The 23,087-nt window shown below is 47.2% G+C and overlaps 2 protein-coding genes across 5 annotated transcripts; both read right to left on the reverse strand.

Annotated features, from left to right (window-relative positions):
• Window positions 1-9,099: 9,099 nt before the first annotated feature.
• On the reverse strand, window positions 9,100-21,156 carry LOC112969581 (transmembrane protein 136-like). Of its 2 annotated transcripts, none has more exons than XM_026073014.1 (3): window positions 21,071-21,156; window positions 12,583-12,782; window positions 9,100-12,164 (listed from the first exon to the last, which is right to left on the reverse strand). In XM_026073014.1, the coding sequence occupies exons 2-3, from the start codon at window positions 12,779-12,781 to the stop codon at window positions 11,626-11,628; spliced, it is 738 nt and encodes a 245-aa protein (XP_025928799.1). In that variant the 5' UTR covers window position 12,782; window positions 21,071-21,156; the 3' UTR covers window positions 9,100-11,625. The 2 variants fall into 2 exon arrangements, with proteins under 2 accessions (XP_025928799.1, XP_025928800.1); XM_026073015.1 differs by lacking the exon at window positions 21,071-21,156 and adding an exon at window positions 15,786-15,807.
• LOC112969583 (transmembrane protein 136-like) lies at window positions 17,782-22,228 on the reverse strand. Of its 3 annotated transcripts, none has more exons than XM_026073018.1 (3): window positions 21,950-22,228; window positions 21,071-21,267; window positions 17,782-20,361 (listed from the first exon to the last, which is right to left on the reverse strand). In XM_026073018.1, the coding sequence occupies exons 2-3, from the start codon at window positions 21,264-21,266 to the stop codon at window positions 19,823-19,825; spliced, it is 735 nt and encodes a 244-aa protein (XP_025928803.1). In that variant the 5' UTR covers window position 21,267; window positions 21,950-22,228; the 3' UTR covers window positions 17,782-19,822. The 3 variants fall into 3 exon arrangements, with proteins under 3 accessions (XP_025928803.1, XP_025928801.1, XP_025928802.1); XM_026073016.1 differs by having other exon boundaries at window positions 21,071-21,270; XM_026073017.1 differs by lacking the exon at window positions 21,950-22,228 and adding an exon at window positions 21,772-21,855 and having other exon boundaries at window positions 21,071-21,270.
• Window positions 22,229-23,087: the final 859 nt, after the last annotated feature.

Consider the following 23,087-nt stretch of genomic DNA (forward strand, 5'->3'; position numbering starts at 1 on the left):
CGCCCCTCCCCCCGCGCTCGCCCCGCCCCTCCCCTCCCCGCGCGCCGTTGGGGAAGGGGGGGGCGCTTCACCTCAGGCCGCCTCACTCCCCGCCCCCGCGGCACGTATCCTTCCGCCGCCCGCCGGACCCCTCCGCCGCCAGCAGCCGCCCCTCTCCCGCACACACACCGCGGGAGGCGGGGCCGCCCMGCCTCGGCCGGGGGGTTGGTGCGGTTTTTGGCATGTTTGGGGGGGTGYTTTCTTTCCGCTTACCTCAGGGAAGGGCCCGTGTGCGCCGAGAAAGGGGTCTTCCGCCCCCCCCCCTCCTGCCCTGTCCCCTCACAGCGCGGCCGCCCCCGGCGATGGCGCATTTCCCCTCAACCGGGCCCAAACGCCGCCGCGGCCCCTCCGGGAGTCTGGGCACAGCGGGGGGGTGGGCAAGGTGCCCCCGGGGCCTCACACATACACGGTGGAGCTCCGCGGGGTTTGTCCCCTCCCGGCCGCGTCCCACCATTACGGCTTTTAATGTAAACCGAGGCGCTTCCCCCGCAGCGGGTCCCCTGCCAGAGGCCCCGAAACCCTTTCCTCCGACTGATTCCCCCTCGATCACCGGCCCCTACCGGAGATAAAGCTTTTAACATTTCCAAGCAAACGGAGTTTTTCTTCCAATCACACATTTATTAACAGTTATCCCTTCCTTTGGCCTCTGTTCTCATTGCTAAGGATGTTTCTCCCTCTCCCTTTCCCATTCCTCCCTTGAGATCCACCTCGGAGACATCCCTCCTCTCGCCTCCCACGCCCTCCCCAACGTTTCTCCCGTGTTTTGTCTTGTCTTGATGCAGATCACAAGCTCTTAGGGGTAGGGAGTGTCTTACGGCTCTATCCGCCCAGTACGCACGCGTGTGGAAAACACCACGCTGAAGAAACTTCTAACAGAAAGTAAACACATGGCAAATTAAAGCACCAATATGAAAAGGTGAGCAACAGACCGTGTATCACCACACCTACTAAATACAGAGCATTTTCACATTAAAATTTCAACATAAGTGGATTTCCCGCTCTTCAGTCAGTCACAGCTCTCAAAAGAAACACGTCCTTGCTGATATCTTGCTATGACTCCCAGCTCCTATGCGATATATAACAGAGCTTTGGAGRGAAGGCTCTGTCTCAATTCTACATGTATGTGATCAGCACAGCCTGCTTCTGACAACGGATGAATGGCATGAAGCAAACTGTAGTAACAGACCAGAAGCTGAATTCTAGGTGCATTACCTAATCCTAAAATCTTGTTGCCAACACAAGGGGATAAATAAGATTTGAACCAAGCACTCTTGTTTTCAAATGCCAAAGAAGAATATTTATATACTAGGAGTTCATGAACCTTCCATGCTACACTCATTGCCAGGAATTAAAGCTAATGCCCACCACAAAAGTGAAATGGGTTTAATCAAAGTGCAAGGGATTGTCAGCTCGGCTCCGCTGCCGAGGAGGGTAGGTACTATTACTTGGCCTCCCGGAGCTAAGGAATTCCTGCAGCACCCCACAACTGAGAGCTCACATCAGTCTTTCCTATCAAATACCAACAGACCAACATAAGTATCTTTTTAGCTAGCCCCCAATCATCTAGTACACTTCCCTTCTTTCCTTTGATCAACTCTTACCTTGATGCACTTCTTCAAATTCAGGACACTGGGTTTGGAAACAGTCTGAAAAACAGGCCTCTGGAAAGTCAGGACCAGCTACAACATCGTTAAGCACACAGGACAGTACCTTGCTTTAAGTTATATTCAGGAGCCTGTCACTCCACAACATAGAGCTTTTTCCTCCTGGGAACCAAGTGAATGTGAATCAGGAAGTCAGGAGACTGATAGTCTGATGAATTTGTTTCGAATAAGTACAATGGGAACAGGGGAAGTGTGGGATGAAATCATTTTCTAGATGATACTTGACATATACATAAAGAACACACACACTTCCTCTTTTGGTTTCCTGTTGGGGAAGGCTTGAAAGAAGACATGCTGCCAGACATGCAACCATGGCTGTTTCTAATACTGCTGCAGTATGCAACACACTGGCCGATGTTAAGAGGGTGAATAAACAATCTCTTAGCATCTTCCCTTCAGTAAATCCCCTTTAACTTACTGATTTTCAAATACTGTGCCTTGAAAGAGGAAGGTTCCTGGGAGGCTTTCTTTTTCATGACATGCCAGGCATTCGCATATTAGGCCTTGATGCTTTTCCATTACATTAATTATATTTTATTGTGCATGGCAAAATAATGATAGTAACAATTAGCCAGAGCAAAACCTTAAAAAGAAGCATCACAAAAAACTACATCAATGGCAAAGAGGAAGCATAAAACCCTTATACCATATTGTTCATGTAAATTAACTCTTGCTCATAATGGGCTGCATTCACATTTCACTGTTTAATACAACAATTAAAAAGAAAAAGCACTAATAAAACAATTCAAACTCTGGTACCCTAAGTGTTTCTCTTCTCTGCAAATGCTGACTTTAGTCAGGAACTGACTGCATACTTATGTTAATAGGCATGTGTATTTATGAGACATCTGCAGCCTGGGCAATTTCACAGTGTGAAATCCAGTGGAAAAAAAAAGAAAAAAAAATCAATAAGCAATTACACTGTGCAATACCAATTAAAATAGATATTTTTTTCCTTTGGTAGCTATAAAGTCCTCAGCCTCGATTTATAGGTAGTACTATCGTACAAACATAGATGTTAGGAGTGGAAAATGCATATTAAGCTAACCAGTCTACGTCTCCAGGGCAAGGTAGCACTGTTCCCACAGCATATACTTCACAGTCCAGAACAGAGCTAAGTGGCTCAATTAAGGAGGACACTTAATTGAAGAATGTTGAGTCCTATGAACAGTTACCCCTTTCTTTGCTTTAAAGAAAAGGATGGCCCAGGAAAGGAGAGATCCTTAGAGGTGCTTTATATGGGTCTCCTGAAAAGGCATGCTTATAGAAAAAGGTTTTACTGAGATTGTTTTGAAAAGACCTGAGTTTTCCAACGTCACACCAGTAGCTCACCCGAGGACCTGTTGCCATCTGCTGGAAAATCCTTGTAGCACAACGCATCTAAAACTTGTCCTAGGGGCATTTTAAGGAGGTCCTGCCCACATCCCCACCCACCCCGCTTTTGAAACAAGTATTTCAAACCAGTGTCACATTCTGGAGCTTTGGGATGCTCTAGTTGCTGCAGTCTGACCACTTAAAGGTTCAGTCTGATCAGGATTTGCCCCACTACGGGCTCAGTGCAAACAGAGGTAGAAAGTAAGCAAAGACTGATGATGCCCTGATGCCAGGTGTCTTATCACACTGCCTTGCCTCAGAGAGCTAGTACATTTCAAATTTTAACCTAAGTATGAACAAACAGGGAATGTAACCAGACTTATTTTTGTTTGATGAAAATTTCACATCAGAATATTTTTAATAGGATACTCAACCATTAGAGGAACATACCTACAAGTGCAATGAATCCTCTGCAGACCTTGTCAAGACTAGAGAGCTTCATAAAACTGTGTGCTGTAGCTCAGATATGATTTAGCTGAGCATCTCTGACCTCCATGATATAAATTAAAGAGAGGAAGAGTTTTCTAACCTTAACTCTAATCCTAGTTCTGTGATTTGTGATTTGAAAAGGTATAGATTGTGGAATTGAAAGTCTAGTGTTTTGTCCCCTACAGGTGATCGATTAACTGGTGACAGAATGCACCAGTATCTTGTACTGTTCTTTAGACTTACCATAAATTGCTATGCAAACTATCTATTGTATGGGCAAAAAAAAAAAGAAAAAAAAAACCACAGCTACTTTTGGAAGACAACAGCCACCGTAAGCCTTGCACAACTGAAGAGGGAATGCAGGAAAAATGATTCCCACAGGTAACAAAGCAGACAGCTCATTTCCCAAATGTGCATGCAAATTTGTGACTCTGGAAGAATGGACAGGACTTTAGCTGTCATTAGCCTGGTTTCGAATGAAAGAAAGCACAGCTGATGTTACCATGCCCTCTGTGCATGTATGTATATACCAAGTTCAAAGCCTCCGTTAGGATGTACATTTTAGGCCTACCAGGTTGGGAGCTTTTGTCTGCACATCTTTAGATCAGCTGAGCAGAGCATCCACTGCAGACCTGATGCATCCTTGGTGCCCATGACTTCTGCTGTTACAAAGTTGAGAATACCGCAGATATGCAGAGAAATGAAAAGAGCTGAGGCAGGGCTGTTGTCATTGGAAGCAAAGTAAATCCAGTAAGATGCTTAGATCAACTCCTCATCCCTCTGGCCCCCAGCCAGGCACTCCAGAAAGCAAAGAGTTGGGATGCTCTGAAGTTGAGCAGCTGGAAGATGAAGTGAATCCGTTTGTTTCAACCAGCAGCTTGTCAGCTGTTTTTACTTTGTAACGCAGGAATTCATCGTAGTTAAACCACAGGCTGTCAAGCCAAAATCCTACCCCCCCTCCCCCCGAAATCACAGCACCAAGTCTTACCAACCCATACATTTCTCATGTTTAATGACATGGACGGCAGTCCCTCACTGAAAGAGGGGGCTCTTACTATCATTTGGCTTTGTGGGATAAAGCAGCAGCTGCTGACATCCCTCCACTGACTTTCTCTGCCTCTAAAGTGCAGTTGCCCACATTTGTTTCCCATACAGACAGTTTGTGCCCCTTGTGTCAGGACTCAGGTAAACCTGGCTTTGCTCTCAAGCTTAGCACAACTTAAACGTGCCTGCTTTATTGATTTTTGTAATGGCCTGCAATTCAATCCCAAACTCACCTGAGCTCTAAAGGCTGCTGCTTACTTCAGGACCCACTGATCCCCGGGAAATGCTGCGGAGTGAGATTCTTCTGAGCCAGCTGAGAGCGTGTCTGGTATTCGCTGCTTGCTGAGATTCTACTTTTGAGACAATTTTTGAAGAYAGTAATATACCCTGGATCAAATCCAGATACATGTCTGTCTCCTTTGCCATCCACAGAAGAGGGAGATTTTCTGGCCAGATGTTGGTCTGATGCTAACCCGCCTCACTGTGATGTGGAAGGGACCTGCTTCAGAAACCAATACAATGATTGATCAAGTGGCCCCTAATGGCCATCTTAATGCATTTCTAACCTGGGAAAAAGCATGAATTTGTGCTGTAGTTTACATTGCTAAGCAATTTCAAAGCCTTTTAGCATCTCATACCTTAAAATAGGTACATGATTTGCTATCTGCAGAGACAAGCAGCTTATATGGCGTCCAGTTCGTTGTAAATGCTGGAAGCGCAACACAGGGCTGGTCTATGCTTTTCGTTACTTGGGTAGGAATGCAATCCTTTGCTGACTTTGTTATGCTGGTAAAAACACCAGTAGAGACACAGATAACCTAATCTAAAAGGGGTTCTACTATGACAGCTTATTACAGTTCCTAAACCTGGATAAGCCACATCACTAAGCATTTTGTAGCACTAAGCTTTCTTTCCATGTGAGCATACTTAAAGCAGCAACGTGTATAAGGACAAAGCTGCTGTACATTCTGTCATGGAGACTTCCTTCTTGCTCTCTGCTAGAATCACTGTCCCTCTTACTAGAAAAAAAAAAAGAAGTGTTTGTTATTACAATAAAATGTAAAGAGATGGAAAATAACTGTTTCCCATCACATTTGAGGATTGTCAGTTATACTGAACAGATCTAAACCTTTTGACATGATGTACAATTCACATAATATTATACAAGCATTCCTGAAAACCTGTACCTTGTGACATTTGGAAAGCCATAAAAACTGACACTTTCTCCTTTTCCACATAAAATTAATTACCAGTAAACTGTTCTTACTTTACAAAAGCTTTTGTATACACCTTCTAGATCTCCGTGGTTGCTTCTTTAAGTCATTTTCTAAAGATCCCTTCTTGCCAACTTAGGAGATGCAAAACTCTCCCAGGAATTTGAGGGAAGCAGGACCAAACTGGCAAAAACAAACACCTTCTTTTATAATGATTTACTAGAGCACATGTCCAACGTTATTAGGAAAGAGAAAAGTACTGATACATTGGGATAACCAAAAAAAGAGTTGCTCCTTGCCCAGAAATTGCTCATGCAACACAAGGCTAATACTGACTGATTCTCTCTCCATCTCTGAAATTTGATTTCTTTGGAAATGGCAGCAGACTTGCTATTTTACTTCCAGCCAAGTTATACAAAGTCTGCAAGTATCAGAAACATACCACGACTTCCATGAAGCTTAAAACATTCTCTCATCTTTTATATCCAAGAAACAGACCTGCTGACAGCAATGGTATTAGTCTAGACTCCAAAGACTTAAAATGCTATGCTTTTTCATCAGTGCTTGGGCCACTATTGCAAGGGAATAAAGCCTTGAATATCATAAAATAGCTGTCTCTTCAAATACAAATAAGGAGTTCAGTTAGAAAAAGAGGGCAGAGGATTGAAAGGGGAGGTTAATTTTATAGAGCTTCACTACAGGACCAGCAATAGGAGGGAAAGGCAGGCACCAGGGAATGAATGGTTTTAAAAGAAATAATGGGAAGATGTAAAAGATAATATATTGGTGGGGGGGGGGCAGATTTCACTTTCTACAGTGAAGCACATTTGCCCATCAACTTAAGACTGGATTCTGGGGTGTCATTCTTAAAGACATGACACACACAAGACGTTTGCAGCTCCAAAGCAAACCTTCAGAATGCTGCTTTACTTTCTTCTCTGCTTCTGGACTTCCTCAGCGGTTAAACAACCCCCCGCGATAAGGTTAGTGCAGTCCCTGAGATCACTTCACCATGCAGCTGGGCTGTTTGCAGCATGTAAAACAGGCCAGCATCTCCAGAGGGCACAACACTACACAGCTGCTCCCCAGTGCTGGAGGACTGAGGTAGATTTAAGGGTTACATCCAAACAACCAAATTGGCTTAACTATTTTTAGAAACAGACTTTTGGCAGGCTAGACCTCTGGCAAAATGCTGTGACCATGAGCAAGGCAGCTTAGCTATTCTTTACCAACACAACACACCACACTACCAATCTTTCCTGAGTGTGACTTGGCTACATGTATTTTCAGAGCTGCTGATTTAGTCTGTATAGGTCTGGGCCTTTCTTTGGTTCTGGGTCTGTACAGTGCCTGGTCCAGAGAAATTCTTGTTGGTGCCTGGATTTCTTTTGATCACTGAAAAGCAGTATCACTCTGGAAGAAATGTTTTCCTCTCTTTTTATTTTAGGAGTACCCTTTCAAAGAAGAGCTTTTAAAAGGAGTGCAAGAACTTTCTAAATCACTTCTAACTAAAGCATCCTGTGTGTATTCGTGCCTTTCCCAGTGCTAAGTCATTGCACCAAGGGCAAAAGAAGCCCCTGTGTGAATATATGAGCCCTCCACAACATCCTCATGGCAGCTCACACCTGCCACAGCAGATTATGGGATACAGTCTGTCCTGCTCAGGGAGCTCTGGGGGATGCACAGAGCATGATATACCCAGCTCCCAGCAGCTACACAGACCTGCGGTTTCTCTCTGGCTCTGAGTGAAAGCAGCCACCCAGGATGTAAGCAACAGCACGATGGCAGGCACGTGGAGACAGACCTGCACATCTTAGTCCCCAGATAAGTCTGCACCTTTACACAGTGCTGACTTTGGCTCATTTCTACAGCTGCAAGCACCCCCACTTAAGGCAACATTAAATAATGCTAAAACACACTCTATTCCTATCCGACTTTCCAATGGAGCAATTCTTAGGCAACAATGTGTAGTTTGTGAATGGGAAGAGTGGTTCATGATGTGAAAACACAGGAGACCCTCTTCCTTTAGCAAATAGAGCATGAAAAACAAAGGGAACTTTTTTACTCCTTGAGTTGCCTGAGGATTTACAGGAGGCCTGGGAACAAAAGGTACATGCCAGTATAAAAAAAATTATGGAAGAAACACACCCTGTTCAGCCATTCAACAACCTGAAAGCATGTATTAGTAAACACCAAACTACCAACTACTCCTCACAACAACCTCACAAAGAAGAGTAGCTTCTCTGCCTGTAAAATAATGCTAAGGAACTCTAAGAAGCAATAATGGTCAAAGCTGTACAACAAGTTGTTGGCTCTGCCTCCAAAAACCACCCAATGCTCAACACTTGATTCATTTACACTGGTAATGCTGACTCATGCAGTGACACACACATGACTTATGCGAGAACAGCATCAAAAGAGGGAAACCCAATTTCTCATTATAATTAAAGAATCTTTATTTTATAAAACATAATACAAAGCATCTACACCATTCACTGGTGAAACATTAGTTGCTATTACACAGTAATTCAAACACAAGTTAGTATTTCACACTAGTTCTGCAGTTTACTTTTACAACTTGCTCTAGTCACCATGGACCAGCCCGAGGACAGGGGCCCCAACCATCTGCTCCACTCAGCTTGAAAGTTTTGTTTCCTACCCCTGGGTTTCTGTACTGGATCCCACTATTCAGACTACAAAGCCTTGCTCTGAGACATTGTTGCTACCTCCACCTCACAGAGCCATTCTTAATTGCTCTTTTGTTTTCCGGTGCCTTTGTTTAGCATCTGAAGCCTCAACATTGATCACAGAGCTCTGCTTCTCCCAACCAAGTTCCCCCCAGTTCGAAGAAAGGGACCCCTCAACCGTTAAGTGTATTATCTTCCAAAACATTCTCACACAGGGTGCGTGTTTCACACATACCTGCAGTCATCTTAACTGGCATCCTTCTCCTCCATACCTACTTGGGCAGGCTGCGCACAGAAGGGCAGTAACTATGCATTCAGCTGCACACTAACCTCGTCAGAGGTCCGAGTCCAAACCGTCAGGACTTCTCAGGAAACCCTTCTTGATGGGCAAGTCAACAACTGCACTGAGAAACGAAAAGGCTCAGCTTTCTGCTACATGTCCTCAGGACTTGCTGCTGAAAGCTTTCCCTGCAACCATCTCACTCCTTATTCCCTGGTCAGGCCRGCTGCTGAAGCTCTTCTGGCTCCAGATTTACTGCAGTGCTTACCTGAGAAAACCCACCAGACCTCCTTTCCTTAACTTGGGAGTCTACCTGCATATGAGGCGGCAGRGCTGACCCTTACATATATGTCTAGCTTACTCTTCTGACTCCTGCCTGTTAAGTACCACTGCGAAGCCTTTTGGACTCATGCTTTTGTGAGGCAAACCAGATGCTGGCAAGTGCCAGGTTCAAGTTAGAAAGTACTGATTGTGGGTCTTAGTGAGAAGTGCTTCACTCAAAGCACTATACTAACAGCATTATATTTTTATACAGCACAGCTTGACAGAGACCACTAAGCATTTATCAAAGATGGCTGAGTGTTAACAAATGAAAACACCCCACGAGGTAGGTAAATACTGTACCCACTTAATAAGGTGGGTAAGCTGAGGCAAAAAGGTTCCTTGACACACCCCACATCAGCAGCAGAGCTGGGAAAGAACCAGCAAGTCCCATCTAGCCCTTCTTGTCTCCCCTCAAGGCTCAACAATTATATCGCTGCGCTGTGCTAAATGAGTCAAGTTTCCTTTTAAGGATCAGCTCACCTGTCAGTTGGCTCTGCTAGTCTGAAGCCCTTTGGGCTCTTCAGGTCTTTGGTTGCAACAGGCAAGGCTCAGAGCAGAACTGGAATCTGAGCTGCACTGGAACCCGGGTGCTGAGGCTCAGAATTAATGATCGTAATAACAACAGCAAAGTAACAGTGCTTAAAAACATCCAGTGAAATAAACAGCAGCTGCTGTGAACTGGGGGACAATTTTTCCCTGCTAAGGGGAACCAGATAAGTAACACTTACCTGTTCTCCCAGTTAGGTTCACTTCTCTACACTTCTTTACTCACCAAGCTGAAAAATAATTCTCTCTTACCCCATAAATCGTCACTTTTATGAAGCAACTCAGATCCAGTTGGGGGGGGCGGGGAGGGTCAAGTCATCAATTCAGATGCAAGAGAGCCAAGATTAGGTCTCTAATCTTGAACAGGGCAGAGGAAGGACCTGAAGAAGGGTAGCCCTTCCACCCTAACCACCACGTTTTGAAGATGCACGTTGGCCACTTCAACCAGAAATCCCAACTTGGATTTGAGGAAACATTCTTGCTGAAACTGGTATCTACAGTCCTGGGGAAAAACAACAATGCTAGTTTCAAACAAGCTGGGTTTTTTTCAATCATTTTGCCCATAGAGATCTCAGATTTCACCTACAGTCATCCACTATTCCCAGCAAACCCTGGTGCAGACCCTGGATTCAGATACACTGATCTGAATCTGGAATGACACTTTCAAGACAACACAAATACATGGCCTTTACTACAAATCAGATTCTGGTCCCTGTTCCCTTTGGGCTGCCAAAAAGTATAGGTGGTTTGCAGAYTGCTGCAGTAAAGCACTCTGCATTTACTGTTCTCATTTTTAAAAGCAACTTGCAGCTTGGGGAAGGTATTTGTCTGGCAATCTCCAGACAAGCCACTTGGTCACAAGCTTGCTCCACACTATGCCTGCATTTGGGCCGAAAAACACAGCAGAGGGAAATTCAGCATTCTGCAGGCAAATCAGCGCTTGGCCCATATTTGAGGCCTATCAGCCAGAGAACCACTTACTGGCAAGTCCTGATGGGGCTTCTCATAATGGGGAGTGCTGGTGCCTCAAGGAGCTAAGGGTAGTATTTGGAGGGAGGGAATAAGGTTTTAATAGTCATGGATGAAGAAAAGGGAAAAAGTGACAAAAGTGCTTCATGTCAGGGGCTGTGTCTTTGGGTGTATTCATAAAGCACCTAGTCCTGCAAGGTGCCAATGCTGATTAGAGCTTCTGGGCACTACCAAAAAATAAATTATCAATAAGTTAATAAATAAGTTATTAAAAGCCATTAGAAAGGGTAGGAAACAAAGGCCTACCTAAAATATCGTCCTTTCTAAAGACATATTCTAGCTCAACCACCAAAATTATTTCTCCCAAAGGAAACACAGGGATAATGAACAAAGTGCAGATAACCACCATCACTTTGCATTAATATAGCACCTCTCAAGTAAAGATCTGAAAGTGCATAACACAGACGGATCAGCTCCATCACCCCCAATTCACATACGGGGAAATTAGGCACAGAGTTAGAGAGTTAAGTGACTTGCCCAAGGTCACATAACAAATTGGTGGAAAAGCCAGGAATCCCAAATCCTGCTTCTGCCCGACTCACGTGAAACACTAGAACATGTTTCTTCCTAAGAGCATAAACAAAGTCACTCTAGCTGTCTAGACTGCACCAAACACTGAACATCAAGACTTAGCGTTATTTTCTCATCTCTTCCAAGACTGTACACCAGTGCTGAAGGAGTTAGCTACTAATACTGCTATTTACACCTGCACTGCTGACCTAGTTATGTTTAGTCTGTTAAATTAGCCCTTCTTTCACTAATATCATTTAGTTTATGCTTATATACACACACCAAGCCAGCCTCTGCCAGGCCAAACACTGCAGATCCAATGAATCCATGGCATAGCTCCATGGATTTCAATGGAGTTACGCCAGAGAGAAATTTGGCTCCAGAATTGCTAACGTGTGTTGGCTCCTTTCCCGACAGTGGCATTTCAGGCAYGATCCCCTTCTTGCCAGATTATGAACTCGAGGAAGACTGTACTCAGCATCCAGTCATTGATTTTTCAGATGTCCATTAGTTTTCAAGAACAACTCCTCACTCCTCCGACTCCTCCAAGCGTGGTACTTCTTCATGCTCTTCCTCCTAGCGAAGCGACAGATGCTGACCATGAAAACCCAGGAGACAGCATACATGATCACACCACCCAACTTAATGTACCACCTGGGTTTGGGAGAGGCAAGTTCACAGTACATCAGCCAGGCCCCCACTCCAATCCGCACCCCAGTGAAGAGAACCACGAAGAAAAAATCCACGAGGTCACCTGTGAGGCTGTGGTAACATCCCATCTCCCTCAGGAACCAGCGGGCCTGCAACAGCGGGTTAGTGATCTCACTGCCAAAGATGACGGCATTGACCTCAGCAGCCGATTCCCCAAGTGCCAATGACGCTGTGATGCCCAAGATGCTCACCAGATGGTGGGCCAGCATCAGGGCACCCTCCGTCTGGAAGTACACACACCAACAAAGGTCGAAGAGGAAGTAGCCCAAGCTAAGGCACAGCACATGCACCTGAAGAGTTGTGTTTGGTGATCCTGAAAAAGACAGACACCAGTCAGAGCTTTAAAGCACGGAGGCAACAAGATCTGAGACAGGAAAGGGGTATTCACCTCCAGCATTGACAGGCTGATATTATCTTGTACTGATGACAGCTCAGCTGGAGAAGTCAGAGAAGTCACGATACTGTATTTGTTAGTCTAACAGCTGCACACATGTAATGTCCACACAACGTGATGACAAACTTTGCCAGATTGCAGTTGGGGAGGGTCATTACACTAGCAAAACGCAGTACCAGTTTCTTCATTTCTCTAAAACTTTCCATCACAAAGAATCCCACAAGCCATTACAGTCAATGTTTCTCAGGTGGGCGGGCTACTAGGGTGGTAGGAAAATCCCACTTTGTGCCATCAGATCACTCACTGGGCACTTGGGACCACAACTTTCATCACATACCTGCGTGAGTTAAAGGCCAGGGACCATCAATAAAGCCAATGTAAGCAGAGAGGCAGGTAGCAAGGATGCCATGGGTCAGGGTGACCAGCCTGCAGCTCCATTCGTAATTCCGGTGCTTGTAGCGATGGCAGAACCAAGCGTAGAGAGACAGCCAGGCAATCAGGCTGCAGGCTACCCGGAGAGGCAGGGGGAACACCATCCTGACACAGGAACGGAAGGAAGAAACGGATCAGAAAGTCTAGGCATGTGACAACGTTAGTGCAACCCCGTAAAGCGTTTCACCAGTAACCACCCCAGCGCAGAGTGGACAGCACTATTTCCTGATGGTGTTTCTTGCTCCTGACATTTTTATTCAAAGGCACCCATTATTGTAACCTGGGAGCAGCCTCCCAGAGGCTCACAATCTCTCCTCCAGTCTCTTAGATATTAAACCAATCCAAGCAAAGAGTTTACAATACAAATCTTAACTCTCATGCAGCTCTGTGGATCCAAATCACTTCTCAAAGGAGAGCCAATATCAGCAGTTTCTCATGGGGACGCTGTGGCACAAGGCAGTGACATGACTGTCTGAGGTCACATAATGACTCAGTGGAAGAGCTTACGGTTGCTTCTCTGAGTCCCTGTTTTGTCACCTATGACAGGATAAATGGCGCTGGAAACTCCAATTCCTCTGAGGAAAGGCCTACACCAAAAAAGTATATCCTTGAAAATTAGGCCAGATTCAATAGCAGCCACCAGCACTCAGATCCCACCCATGTCACCTCCGCTATGGAAAGACATATTGAAAGCAATGATCTTGCAAGACAGTGAGTTCTTAGCTTGGTTGAACAGAAAATAGACCAGGACTTGGGAATGCACCTCTGAGGACTTCTCCAACCAGTCCATGATGCAGAGATCGGCTACGATATGTTAGTGCTCATCTGCACTGCCTAAGGGACAGGCTGATGAGCTTCACAACTACCAACAAGGCTTTGATCCAGAGCTATTCCTGTCCCTTCATTTTTCTTCTCTGCCCACACATCCTGCATTTCAATGGTCTGCTTGCGTTACCCCACCTGACCTGCTCATCCTGCCGTGCTGTTTGCTAGCTTGGTTCCTCCTCTCCCCAAAAAGCTCCCATCATTCTCTTGCTAGGTTCACTGCTAATCCATCTTCCCAGTGCTGCAACACCATTTGCAAACAAGCGACAAGAAACAAAAGCATCACTACCTCTTCCTGCTACTCAATTTTAACCTTCTAGCACCAACCCACTTCCAGGGCAGCTTGGAAAAAAATCTGCCAGAAAATCCCCTTCTCCTCCCAGGGAAAACTTCCAGCAGTACCAACAAACAATTCAAGCTGCTTCTTTAGTGCATGGGGACAAAGCTCAGGTTAGAACAAAACACCTCCCAGCAAACGGCGATGGAATAAAGCGGCACACCTCCTGAGGGAGCAGCCGAGCGCTCATCCAGCCAGTCCCTTTCCTACCCTTGGCTGCATTCTCAGAGTGCCTCTTGGCCTTCCTCACAACTTCACCGTGCTAGGCGCTGCACACGCTCCCTCCTCGACAGCTTGCACTCAAAGGGTGTACAAAAAGCAACCAGCAGAGGGAGAGGAGGAAGACAAGGCAAAAATCAAGCCAGCAGGTACAGGCACAAGACTCCTGTTTAACTCTCCTCACTGCAGACTTCACCAAGACCTCCAAATCTTTTTGATGCAAAAGGATTAGGAGCTATGCCCATAAAGAATTTTTTTTTGCAGAGCATGGCATAAGGGGGATGAACAAGACAACCTCTCAAGGCCCTTCCAGACTCACTCTGACAAGCTGCCAAGATGATTCTGGGGCCACTCCGCAGGCCAAGCTGCAAAAAGGCAGTCACTGGCATTGCTCAAGGGAAGTGCCCTCTAACTCTTCCAGACTGTCCCTCTGTCCGTCAGCCTGAAAGTCATTTCACGAACTCCTGCACAAAGTGCACTGGCTGCACCTGCCCTTACATGCTGAATGAAAGGATGTGTTTTTAGCAGTAGGAACATTTCTTGTATACATCCTCCCTCATTGTGCAATACAGGATCTTTCAAACACACAAAAGAATTGGACATGCTACCAGAATAAAATTACAATGCATAAATATCTGTGGAGCACACTGCTTTTGTTGCTACCCCCCTAAATATATAATAATGTTACACCTACAACTCATTCATATTTATAATACCTCCCTATGAGATACGTCTCATTATTCCTAAGCATTCAGGGAAGTGCATCGAGAGAAGCTGAGTCACGCTCCGGGGTGCACAGGCTTCCAGTTGTATAATATTAGAAGTGCCACTGGTCCTGCTGGTATCTGCTGACCACCCCACTGGATTCATGCCCAGGGCTGGGGAACACCAACAGGGCTACGCGTGATGAGGAGTCAGAGTTGCAATTCCCAACCTTCCTGTTTGTCCTGTTTCACGCTGAACAAGGCATGACTGAGGTGGCCGGATAAACAAAACCATTATGTTTTAATGGGCCTAGGGAACACGGGAGAGATGAAATAAGGATGTGATTAACTGTTCTGACCTGATGTTTCCATTGGCATCCCCGGTACTCAGGGCCCTGCCTCAAGCAGAAGGGAGGTGGGTAAGGCAGAAGGAATTTGGATGAGACAGGAGGGACTGCCTGGCTGGAGATGCCTGGCAGAGGGATACCTGACCACTACAAGAGCCGGAATGATCTTCTTAATATTTCAGAACGTTTTTCCCACCTATTCACACAGATTTCCCCCTGTCCCTTGGAATATATCAACAGCAGAACAAAGCTTAACACTTGTTATTAATATATACAGTCTATGTTGCATCCATGAATTACGCCCATCCCTGTGCACTAGAGAGGGTGATATCCTTCCGAATCAGCGGCAATTACGTCATTATCTGTATTTCCAGTGACAGCGGGGTCACAAACGAGAGCAGGCCCTAGAATAACCGCACGCCCCCGAAGACCTAATGCAGAACAGCCCAGCCCTCCCGGAAAAGAGCTTAAAAACTAGATGCGCAGCGCCAGGGAAGGACCGCGGTTTCCCGATTTGGGGGGGGGGGGGGAAGGAAGAGCGCCCAAACGCCCTAAAATCACGCACGCGCGGAGAAAAGCCTCCCCGCGCCCGCCCCCCCCGCCCCGAGGCCCCCCCCCGCGGAGCCGCGCACCCCCGCGCTGCCGCTCTGCTCCGCTCCGCGCCCCGCGCACCCACCTGCCGGCGGAGCGGGCGCGGGGCCGCGGCCCCGGCGAGCGCCCTGGCGGCGGCGGCGGCACCTACCGGAGGGGGGACGGCAGCGCCGCGCCGCGCCGCGTTGCAAAGCTGCGGGAAGGCAGCGCTAGCGCGAAGGTGGCGTCCCCCGCTGGGCTTGTCACCCGGGCACGCCGCTCCCGCGGGCTGGGAGAGAGCACGGCCCTGCCCCGAGCCTACCTGCTTACGCAGCACTTGGAAACCCCGGTGACTTGCGACTGCAGACAGTCAAGCAGCAAAACGCATCTCCCCCCCCCCCCCCCCCCCCCCCCCCCCCCCCCCCCCCCCCCCCACGCTTCACCTACACCCACAGCGCGGCAAAACAGGGCCCCTCAGGTAGCTCACAAAAATCTTCCTCCAACCAGCCCCTTATTCCTTTCTTAAGTTACAATCAAAGCTGCCTCTCACACCCAGAGCTACTATTTCTTTTTCTCCTGTCAAGTTTTGCTTGAGCTGGTGGGAGCGGCTTGTCCCGCTTCTCACAGCACTTATAACCATCCTGTTTTTAACCGGACATCTGCCTATCCCAGCCTTCCAGGTCAGGCCAGGCACAGGTTCCTATCACTACAAGATGCTCTTCCTTCAGCTATTACAACACTACATCCTCAACTACCCTAACAGTGCATTTGCTTCTCTGAGGGATCGTAGGATCTCATTTTGTTTTCCCACACCTTGGCTTGACCAGGCACCACGCCAACTCTAGTAACTTCAAAAACAAATGAGATGAATCTGTTCTAACATTTGGTTTCAGAAAGAGAACAGCGTTGATAGTAGATGGAAAGCTACAAGGCTAATGTTGAGTTGTGGTACAAAAACTGAGCAGACAAGAACAGAGACAGCTGCAGCAGAACAGCACTCGAAGTCCTAATGAGACAAAGACCATTTAACACCCCAGGTGGAATACAGAGGAGTCTTAATTTTTTTCTAGATCATACAACACGCAGAATTTGCATAGAGTGAAATGCAAGGTGGTGAGTTATATCACCTCCCAGTGGATTGTACCAGAAGTTAGGTGCAGCTTATACACTAATTTTCTTGTTTGCTTTGTGCAGACTCAGCCATTTAAATAGGCAGGCTGAGTTGCACTGGCACATTTTGCCTGCAGATGAATAGCACTCAGGAAAACAGCTAGGGACAGGAACCTCTCCTAACAGTTATTTGCACACTGCTACCCTTTGCAGTATAGCCATGCCCTTGCACATCAGTAGGTTATTTGCTCGTCTTATTTCTATACCAGTTCTAAAAAAAGAGTTTGCAATAAGGTCACAGAGCTCATCATCACTTGGAAACTCCTTGTTCAAAAATAAACGGGGAATATGTGTGAAGCTGGAGTCCAATAGTCTCTCAGTTACAAGCTGAGCTAAGTCAAGATTGCTGGTCACTTTTTTGTAAGGCAAAGAGCCCTCATTATGTTTGACAATAAAAAAATCAGGCAGCTATAATAAGCATCAAAAAATTGCCTTCTCTCAAGCATTAGCAAAGGAGAAAAGTCCCATGGGATACTAAGGATGCTTTTCTGGCATCACATTAGAAGGTTTAACACTAAAACTGTGCCTTAGGCGAGTCGTGGTAGATGACCATCAGAGTACTTGCTCTGCTTCGGATCTCAAGAGTTAACCACCACCAGTTTCGTTTTGCACTGAAGCAAGCTGGGTGCACTGCATTACTGTCCCTCAGCTGAGGGACAACTGCTCCTGTTGGAGCCCAAACTCCATCCCACCTCTGCTCCGGAGAGCCAGGGTCCCAGCCCAGCAGAGGCAGGCAGGTTCACATCTAGCAAGGGCCACTCAGCAGTGGCTCAGGACTACAGTTTCCTCTTAACAAGAAGGTGCTAATGCCTCTCATGCTTTTGATTGCATCTCCAAAGATACTGTAAATAAACCACCTTGTAACCTGAGCCTTCTGAAACTGTCATTTCTAGAGTAAAATGCTGCTACAAAGAAAAAAAAGCAGTCTGGGATGTAGGCCATAACCAGAATTTATTTAACAGCTGCCACGCAACCTTGTGTCCATCAAGAGCAAACACCACCTCAGTTCAGTGCCACATTCCCAAGTATCCTACAGTACTGGCAGTGACTCATTGGCAAAGCAGGTTAGGGGTACTTCAGTCTTAAGTCTGAGCTCCTGCTGACCCTCATCTATCCTTTACACCTCAAGCCTGAGCTCCAGGGCACATGGCTCTGTCTGTGCTTGATTTACTATCAGCCCACTCCTTCCCAAGCAGCGTGAAGGTATGAGCCTGAGCTTTGCCAGTGACTGCTAGCCTTAGCATGCTTAGTCTACCCTCAAGCCCTTCCTTTCCTCAGTGTTAACTTCAGTTGCCTCCTTAAGCCCCAGAACAAAAAAACATTACAGCAAGTGTTTCTTTTTAAAAAGAGAACATAACTTTATTAGAAATCTCATCACTCATAGGAGTTTTCACAAGAGCACAGCGACTTTGGCAAGAGTTCATACCTCACCAACCCAGGCCCCCAGAGGCTTGCTGGCAATGTATCAGGAGTGCAAGGCTCCAGTTTTCTCACTTTTTAATCTCTCCAGCCACCTTATTCTAACCCCCAGCCAAGGCAGTTATCAACACTTAATAGTCAGAGAGATAAGGGGCCTGGAGGAGCTCGTAAGGCCCAGTCACCACAGCAGCTGTATTGCCTTTGCTCCTCTCCTACACTGCTGCCATGGGTGTGACACCACACTTGGTCAAGAGCCATGCAGGCAGTTTCAGAGGGTCTTTAGTTCATCCTTTTATTAGGAACAGCATTTCTACAGCTTCAAGATATTTAATCCTTCAGGAAGGATATCTAAACAAGGTCTTTGAAAGCAGGAAGGAGGGAAAGGCAACCAACCTTGCTAAGCCTGAGGGCAACACAGGGCCATTTGTTTCTCAGCTGTGAGGCTTTTATAGGAGAAATGACATCTGAACTGCAGCCTCAAATGCAGAGAAATTCACATTAAAACTCCAGGGGAGAAGTCAGAATACAACTCTGAAAAGTTAAGAATACAAGTGCCCTGAGAACTGGTCCATACTCTGAGATCTGCTGGTACAGAGCAGATGGCACACTGAGATCTGCCTAAACATCACTGTCACTCCTGAAAATATAATCACTTATTTGACTCTTGTTAACCTTGAATTAAGCTTAAGTGACCTGTAAGTGAGCCAGCCCCAGAACCAATACAGCATCCAGGCAGGGCTCTTCTCTATCATCTCTCACCCACAAAATGTCTTCGTTTTTGAAAGCAATCCAAAGCTAGAAGAAAACCTGCTTATGGAGTTTATTGGCCTAAGTCTAATTCTTGACTCTGTTCACAACAACAGCACCAGCATTAACTCCAGAGAAGTAGCACTGCTGTAAGAACAGTGCCTGCTTGAATGCAAGCATTTAAAAAAGGAAATGTGTCATTAAAAACACTGAGGTAAAACAACTGCCTCAGCTGGAATATCATCACTTTGCACAGTCAGAGGACAACTTACTATAGCCCTGCAAGCACTTCGGTCTTATTCAGAGGCCTTCATGCAAGTACTTAGTCAAGTGTGTTGTCCAGCTCCAGAACAAAGGCAAAGTGAGGCAGAGTAAGTCTTTGCTAGGTCACACCTCCACCTGGTCCCATGTGCAAGAAGATGGGATTTTCAGATTAGATTTTCTGGCTCTAAACTGTAAGATAATACTGCCTCCAAGATGATGATTAAAGAACATAGGGACTGTGCACTTATCTGCTGCAGACTGAATAGCTCTGGCATTACCACCCTCTTAAGAGACTCTACCATTGCTGGAGAAGTCAGGGAACCAACACAGGTCAGTTGCCTTGCCAAGTTCCTCAGTTTTCCGCTTGAAACCCTCTTCAGTTAGCTTTCCCGAGTTCCTAGAGCTGATTCATCTCCTCCAGGGGTAGCAGACCATTGCCAGTGCCACAAAGTCCATTCCTTATCACTTCTAGGAGCTCTTTTCACAGAAATGGGCTTCAGTAGCCAGGATCCTCTCCTAAGGGATGGTCTTCCACAACCACAGTTAATGAGCTGCCAAATGCCCATTAGTTTTCACAGGTGCATTCATACTCCTCATGCTTTTCCAGGAATTACATTTTTTCAGTATTTTCCTCCTAACAAAGCGGCAGATTTCAACCATGAACCCCAAAGATACAATGTACATAGCCAGGCCTCCAGCCTTGAGGAGCCAGATGGGATCAGGGGAGGTCACCATCGCATACATGATCAAAGCTCCTGCCCCGATTCGCAGCACCAGGAAGAGGAACACAAAGAAGAAATCCACCACCTCTCCCAGGATACTGTGGTAACACCCTATTTCCCGCAGAAACCATCGGGTCTGCAGCAGTGGATTGGTGATCTCGCTAACAAATACAACAGCATTGACTTCTGTAGCAGACTTCCCAAGCCCCAGCACCACGATCATGCCACAGATACTCAGTGTGTGATGGAACAGCATTAGGTCCCCCTCTGTCTGGAAAAACAGGCACCAGCCCAGGTCAAAGATAAAGTAACCCAAGGTCAGGGACAGCACATGAATCTGAAGAGGTGTGTTTGGTGAACCTGAAATGAAAGATGTATATAAGCCTGGGGTCTTAAAAAAAACCCAAAACAACAAAAACAAAACACACACACCCCACACACCTTCTGTAACATATAGCATTACAGGTTGCATGTATGCCTTTTTCCTCCTTAGTTTCCAGACTCATCCTACAGGCCAAGTGCCAGACTGGAAGTTGGGGTGCCTGATTCTGTTTTGTTTTCAGACTTTGCTCTGCTCAGCAGAGCCAAACAAGTCATTCCATCCTTCCACACTCCTGTTTCCCCTCTTCTATCCACCCTTTTAGAAAGCAGGGATGGAGAGCCTGACACCATCAGCAGAACTATTTGAGGTTTAATGATAGGAAACAGCAAACAAAAACCCACAGACAAATGCTACAAGTTATTGCATCCTCAAAGGTGTGAAAAGCATTTAGGCAACACATTGCCACACCTAACTGATACTGTGATAAACTCAAGCTGCCAACATAAAGATTTTCAAAGTATACATGGATAAAAACAAAACACGAGTAAGATGATGAACAGTAAGTAGTAGTAAGGGCTGGAAGAGAAGCAGATAAGCAAAATCCCCCTAAATTCCCCAAAACATACACAGAAGAGAAGAGACAGAAAGACATGTCAGACCCTCACTCCACTTCCAGCAGAAACAGAGACGGAGTCATCATCCACGCTGGATAACAAGGATATGTATGAGCTATGACTCCAAACATACCTGCATGGGTTAGAGGCCAGGGGCCATCAAGGAGAGCAACGTAACCAGAGAGGCAGGTGACAATCACCCCATGCAGCAGAGTGACCAAACGACAGCTCCACTCATGGGAACGGTGCTTGTTCCAGTAGCAGAAGGCGGCATACAGAGACAGCCAGGTAAAGAAACTGCAGGTCACCTCAAAAACGATGGAAACCATCCTGCTGAATAAGGAGAGAGAGGAAGTTATGAGCACAGCAGGCTCATATCAGGCATGGGGTGTTCATCCAGCCCATACGCCTCCTTATCAACCCCGGTCATAAGCAGGAGCCCCAGAGAAAAAAACAAAACCGAAAACCAACCAAACAAAATCAAAACAAGCTTTGTATCCTTCCCATAAACATGGTGCTCTCCTAAACAGAGCTAGGCCCTCTCCAACACCCTCTCCTCCACTAGCACACCTGCCTCTGGCTTCCCTGCAAGCCCTTCCCCACCACCAAGCTCCTGACACGTTTGGGGCAACACCCGAACCCAGCTCACCCTTGGCCACGGGGTTTCACCCCTGCCAGCCCACCTCCCTCCCCCGGCCGGGCACTGCCCGCACCCGGGGGCGGCGGCGCCCCCCGTGTGCCCCCCGCGGACGGGACGGGACGGGGCGGGGCGGCGCGGGCAGGGGGGACACGCCGGGGCGGCGGCAGCAGCGGGCGGCCCAGGGCAGCGCTTACCTCGGGGCTCTTTACCAGCCCGGCCCCGGGGGTCCCCGCTCCGCTCCTCGCCCTGCCCAGGCGCGACCAGCCCCGCGCGGCTCCGCTCGCCGGTACCGCCCGGCCGCGGAGGTGGCGCCGGCGCGCACCGGCAGCTTTTATCCTGCCCCCCCGCCGCCCCTCTGCCCTGCTCCCTTACCGGGGGCAGCAGGGATCCGAGCGCAGCTCCGCGGCCGGGACGGCGAGAGGGCTTGGGGCAGCGCGGGGGAGACGCGATCGGCGTGGGAGAAGCAGGGCCGGGCGCCCGGGGGGTGTCGGCGGGGCCGGTACCTCCTTTCAGCCGCCGCTCCCCCCGCTGCAAGAGCCCCGTAGTGCGTGTCGTCTGCAGATCTCGCCTCTGACAAATCAGCTTCAGTTCGGCTGAATGTTTTTCCCCATGATGATGGAGAATGAAGTGGAGAATTGAGCTGAGTCAGACAAGAGGGGAGGTGCTTTTATCCTTGTTAAAAAAAAAAAAAAAGAAAGAAAAGAAAAGAAAACAATCAAAAAAGCATTCTGGAGTCCTCTTCTTTCACGTTTTGTGCCCGGTTTTGAACAAACACCTGGTGGGTGGGCTCCTGGTGACCACTTGTGTGTTGGCCTGTGCTGAATGCAAAGAGGGAAGGAAGGGACTGAGATGAGAGTCTGCGAGTTTGGGACTCGCTGGGCACTGGGAGTGGTGAGGGATGTGTAGGGAGATGTGACCAGGAACACGCAGAACTGGAAGAGTGAACAAAGAGCTGAGCTGAAGCAGAGAACCAGGGCCCAGAGAGGCCGGGATGAGTAACCAGGAAAGGGCTATGCTTCCTCCAAACCTGGGGTGACCAGCTGCACCGCTGTGTGCTGTCAGCAGCGAGCCCTTTGCGCCCTGCTCATCCGGGCGAGGGTGGCGGCTCACTATTACCATCGCTTTACTCATGAACACAAAGAGCAGAGGTCTTTCCAGCAGGCCTGAAGTTTAGAGTCCTCACAGTGAGCTTGCTGTCAGTACCATGTAATTTCTGTTTATTCAATTTGTTAAAATAAAAAATCTAAAGGAAATTGTGTGTCCCAAACAACCCCAAACCTCCCCTACAGTCAAAGAGCTCTGCACAGAGAGTGAAAGCAATCACTCGGAGCTTCAGAGAGGCCTGATCTAAGGTCACTTAGGTCTGCACTGCACTTCATAGTATATTTATGTGTGTTATGAAAGCTCTGCTAACTGATTAAAACATGCTTCTAGTTAGATTGTAGATTATTCTGTTGTACCCGAGTGAAAACTTCCCAATTTTCTCCTCTTTGCTAGCATTTTAGCCCCC

Source organism: Apteryx rowi, unplaced genomic scaffold (genome assembly GCF_003343035.1).
Source record: "Apteryx rowi isolate R43461 unplaced genomic scaffold, aptRow1 scaffold_356, whole genome shotgun sequence".
In the NCBI taxonomy this organism is placed as follows: Eukaryota; Metazoa; Chordata; class Aves; order Apterygiformes; family Apterygidae; genus Apteryx; species Apteryx rowi.

Excerpts from the sequence above, each read along its gene's own strand:
- LOC112969583 (XM_026073018.1), bottom strand. The coding sequence starts at position 21,266 with ATGGTTTCCATCGTTTTTGAGGTGACCTGCAGTTTCTTTACCTGGCTG. Across the intron at positions 20,362-21,070 it reads CTGGCCTCTAACCCATGCAG|GTTCACCAAACACACCTCTT; the intron begins GTATGTTTGGAG and ends CTTTCATTTCAG.
- LOC112969581 (XM_026073014.1), bottom strand. The coding sequence starts at position 12,781 with ATGGTGTTCCCCCTGCCTCTCCGGGTAGCCTGCAGCCTGATTGCCTGG. Across the intron at positions 12,165-12,582 it reads CTGGCCTTTAACTCACGCAG|GATCACCAAACACAACTCTT; the intron begins GTATGTGATGAA and ends TGTCTTTTTCAG.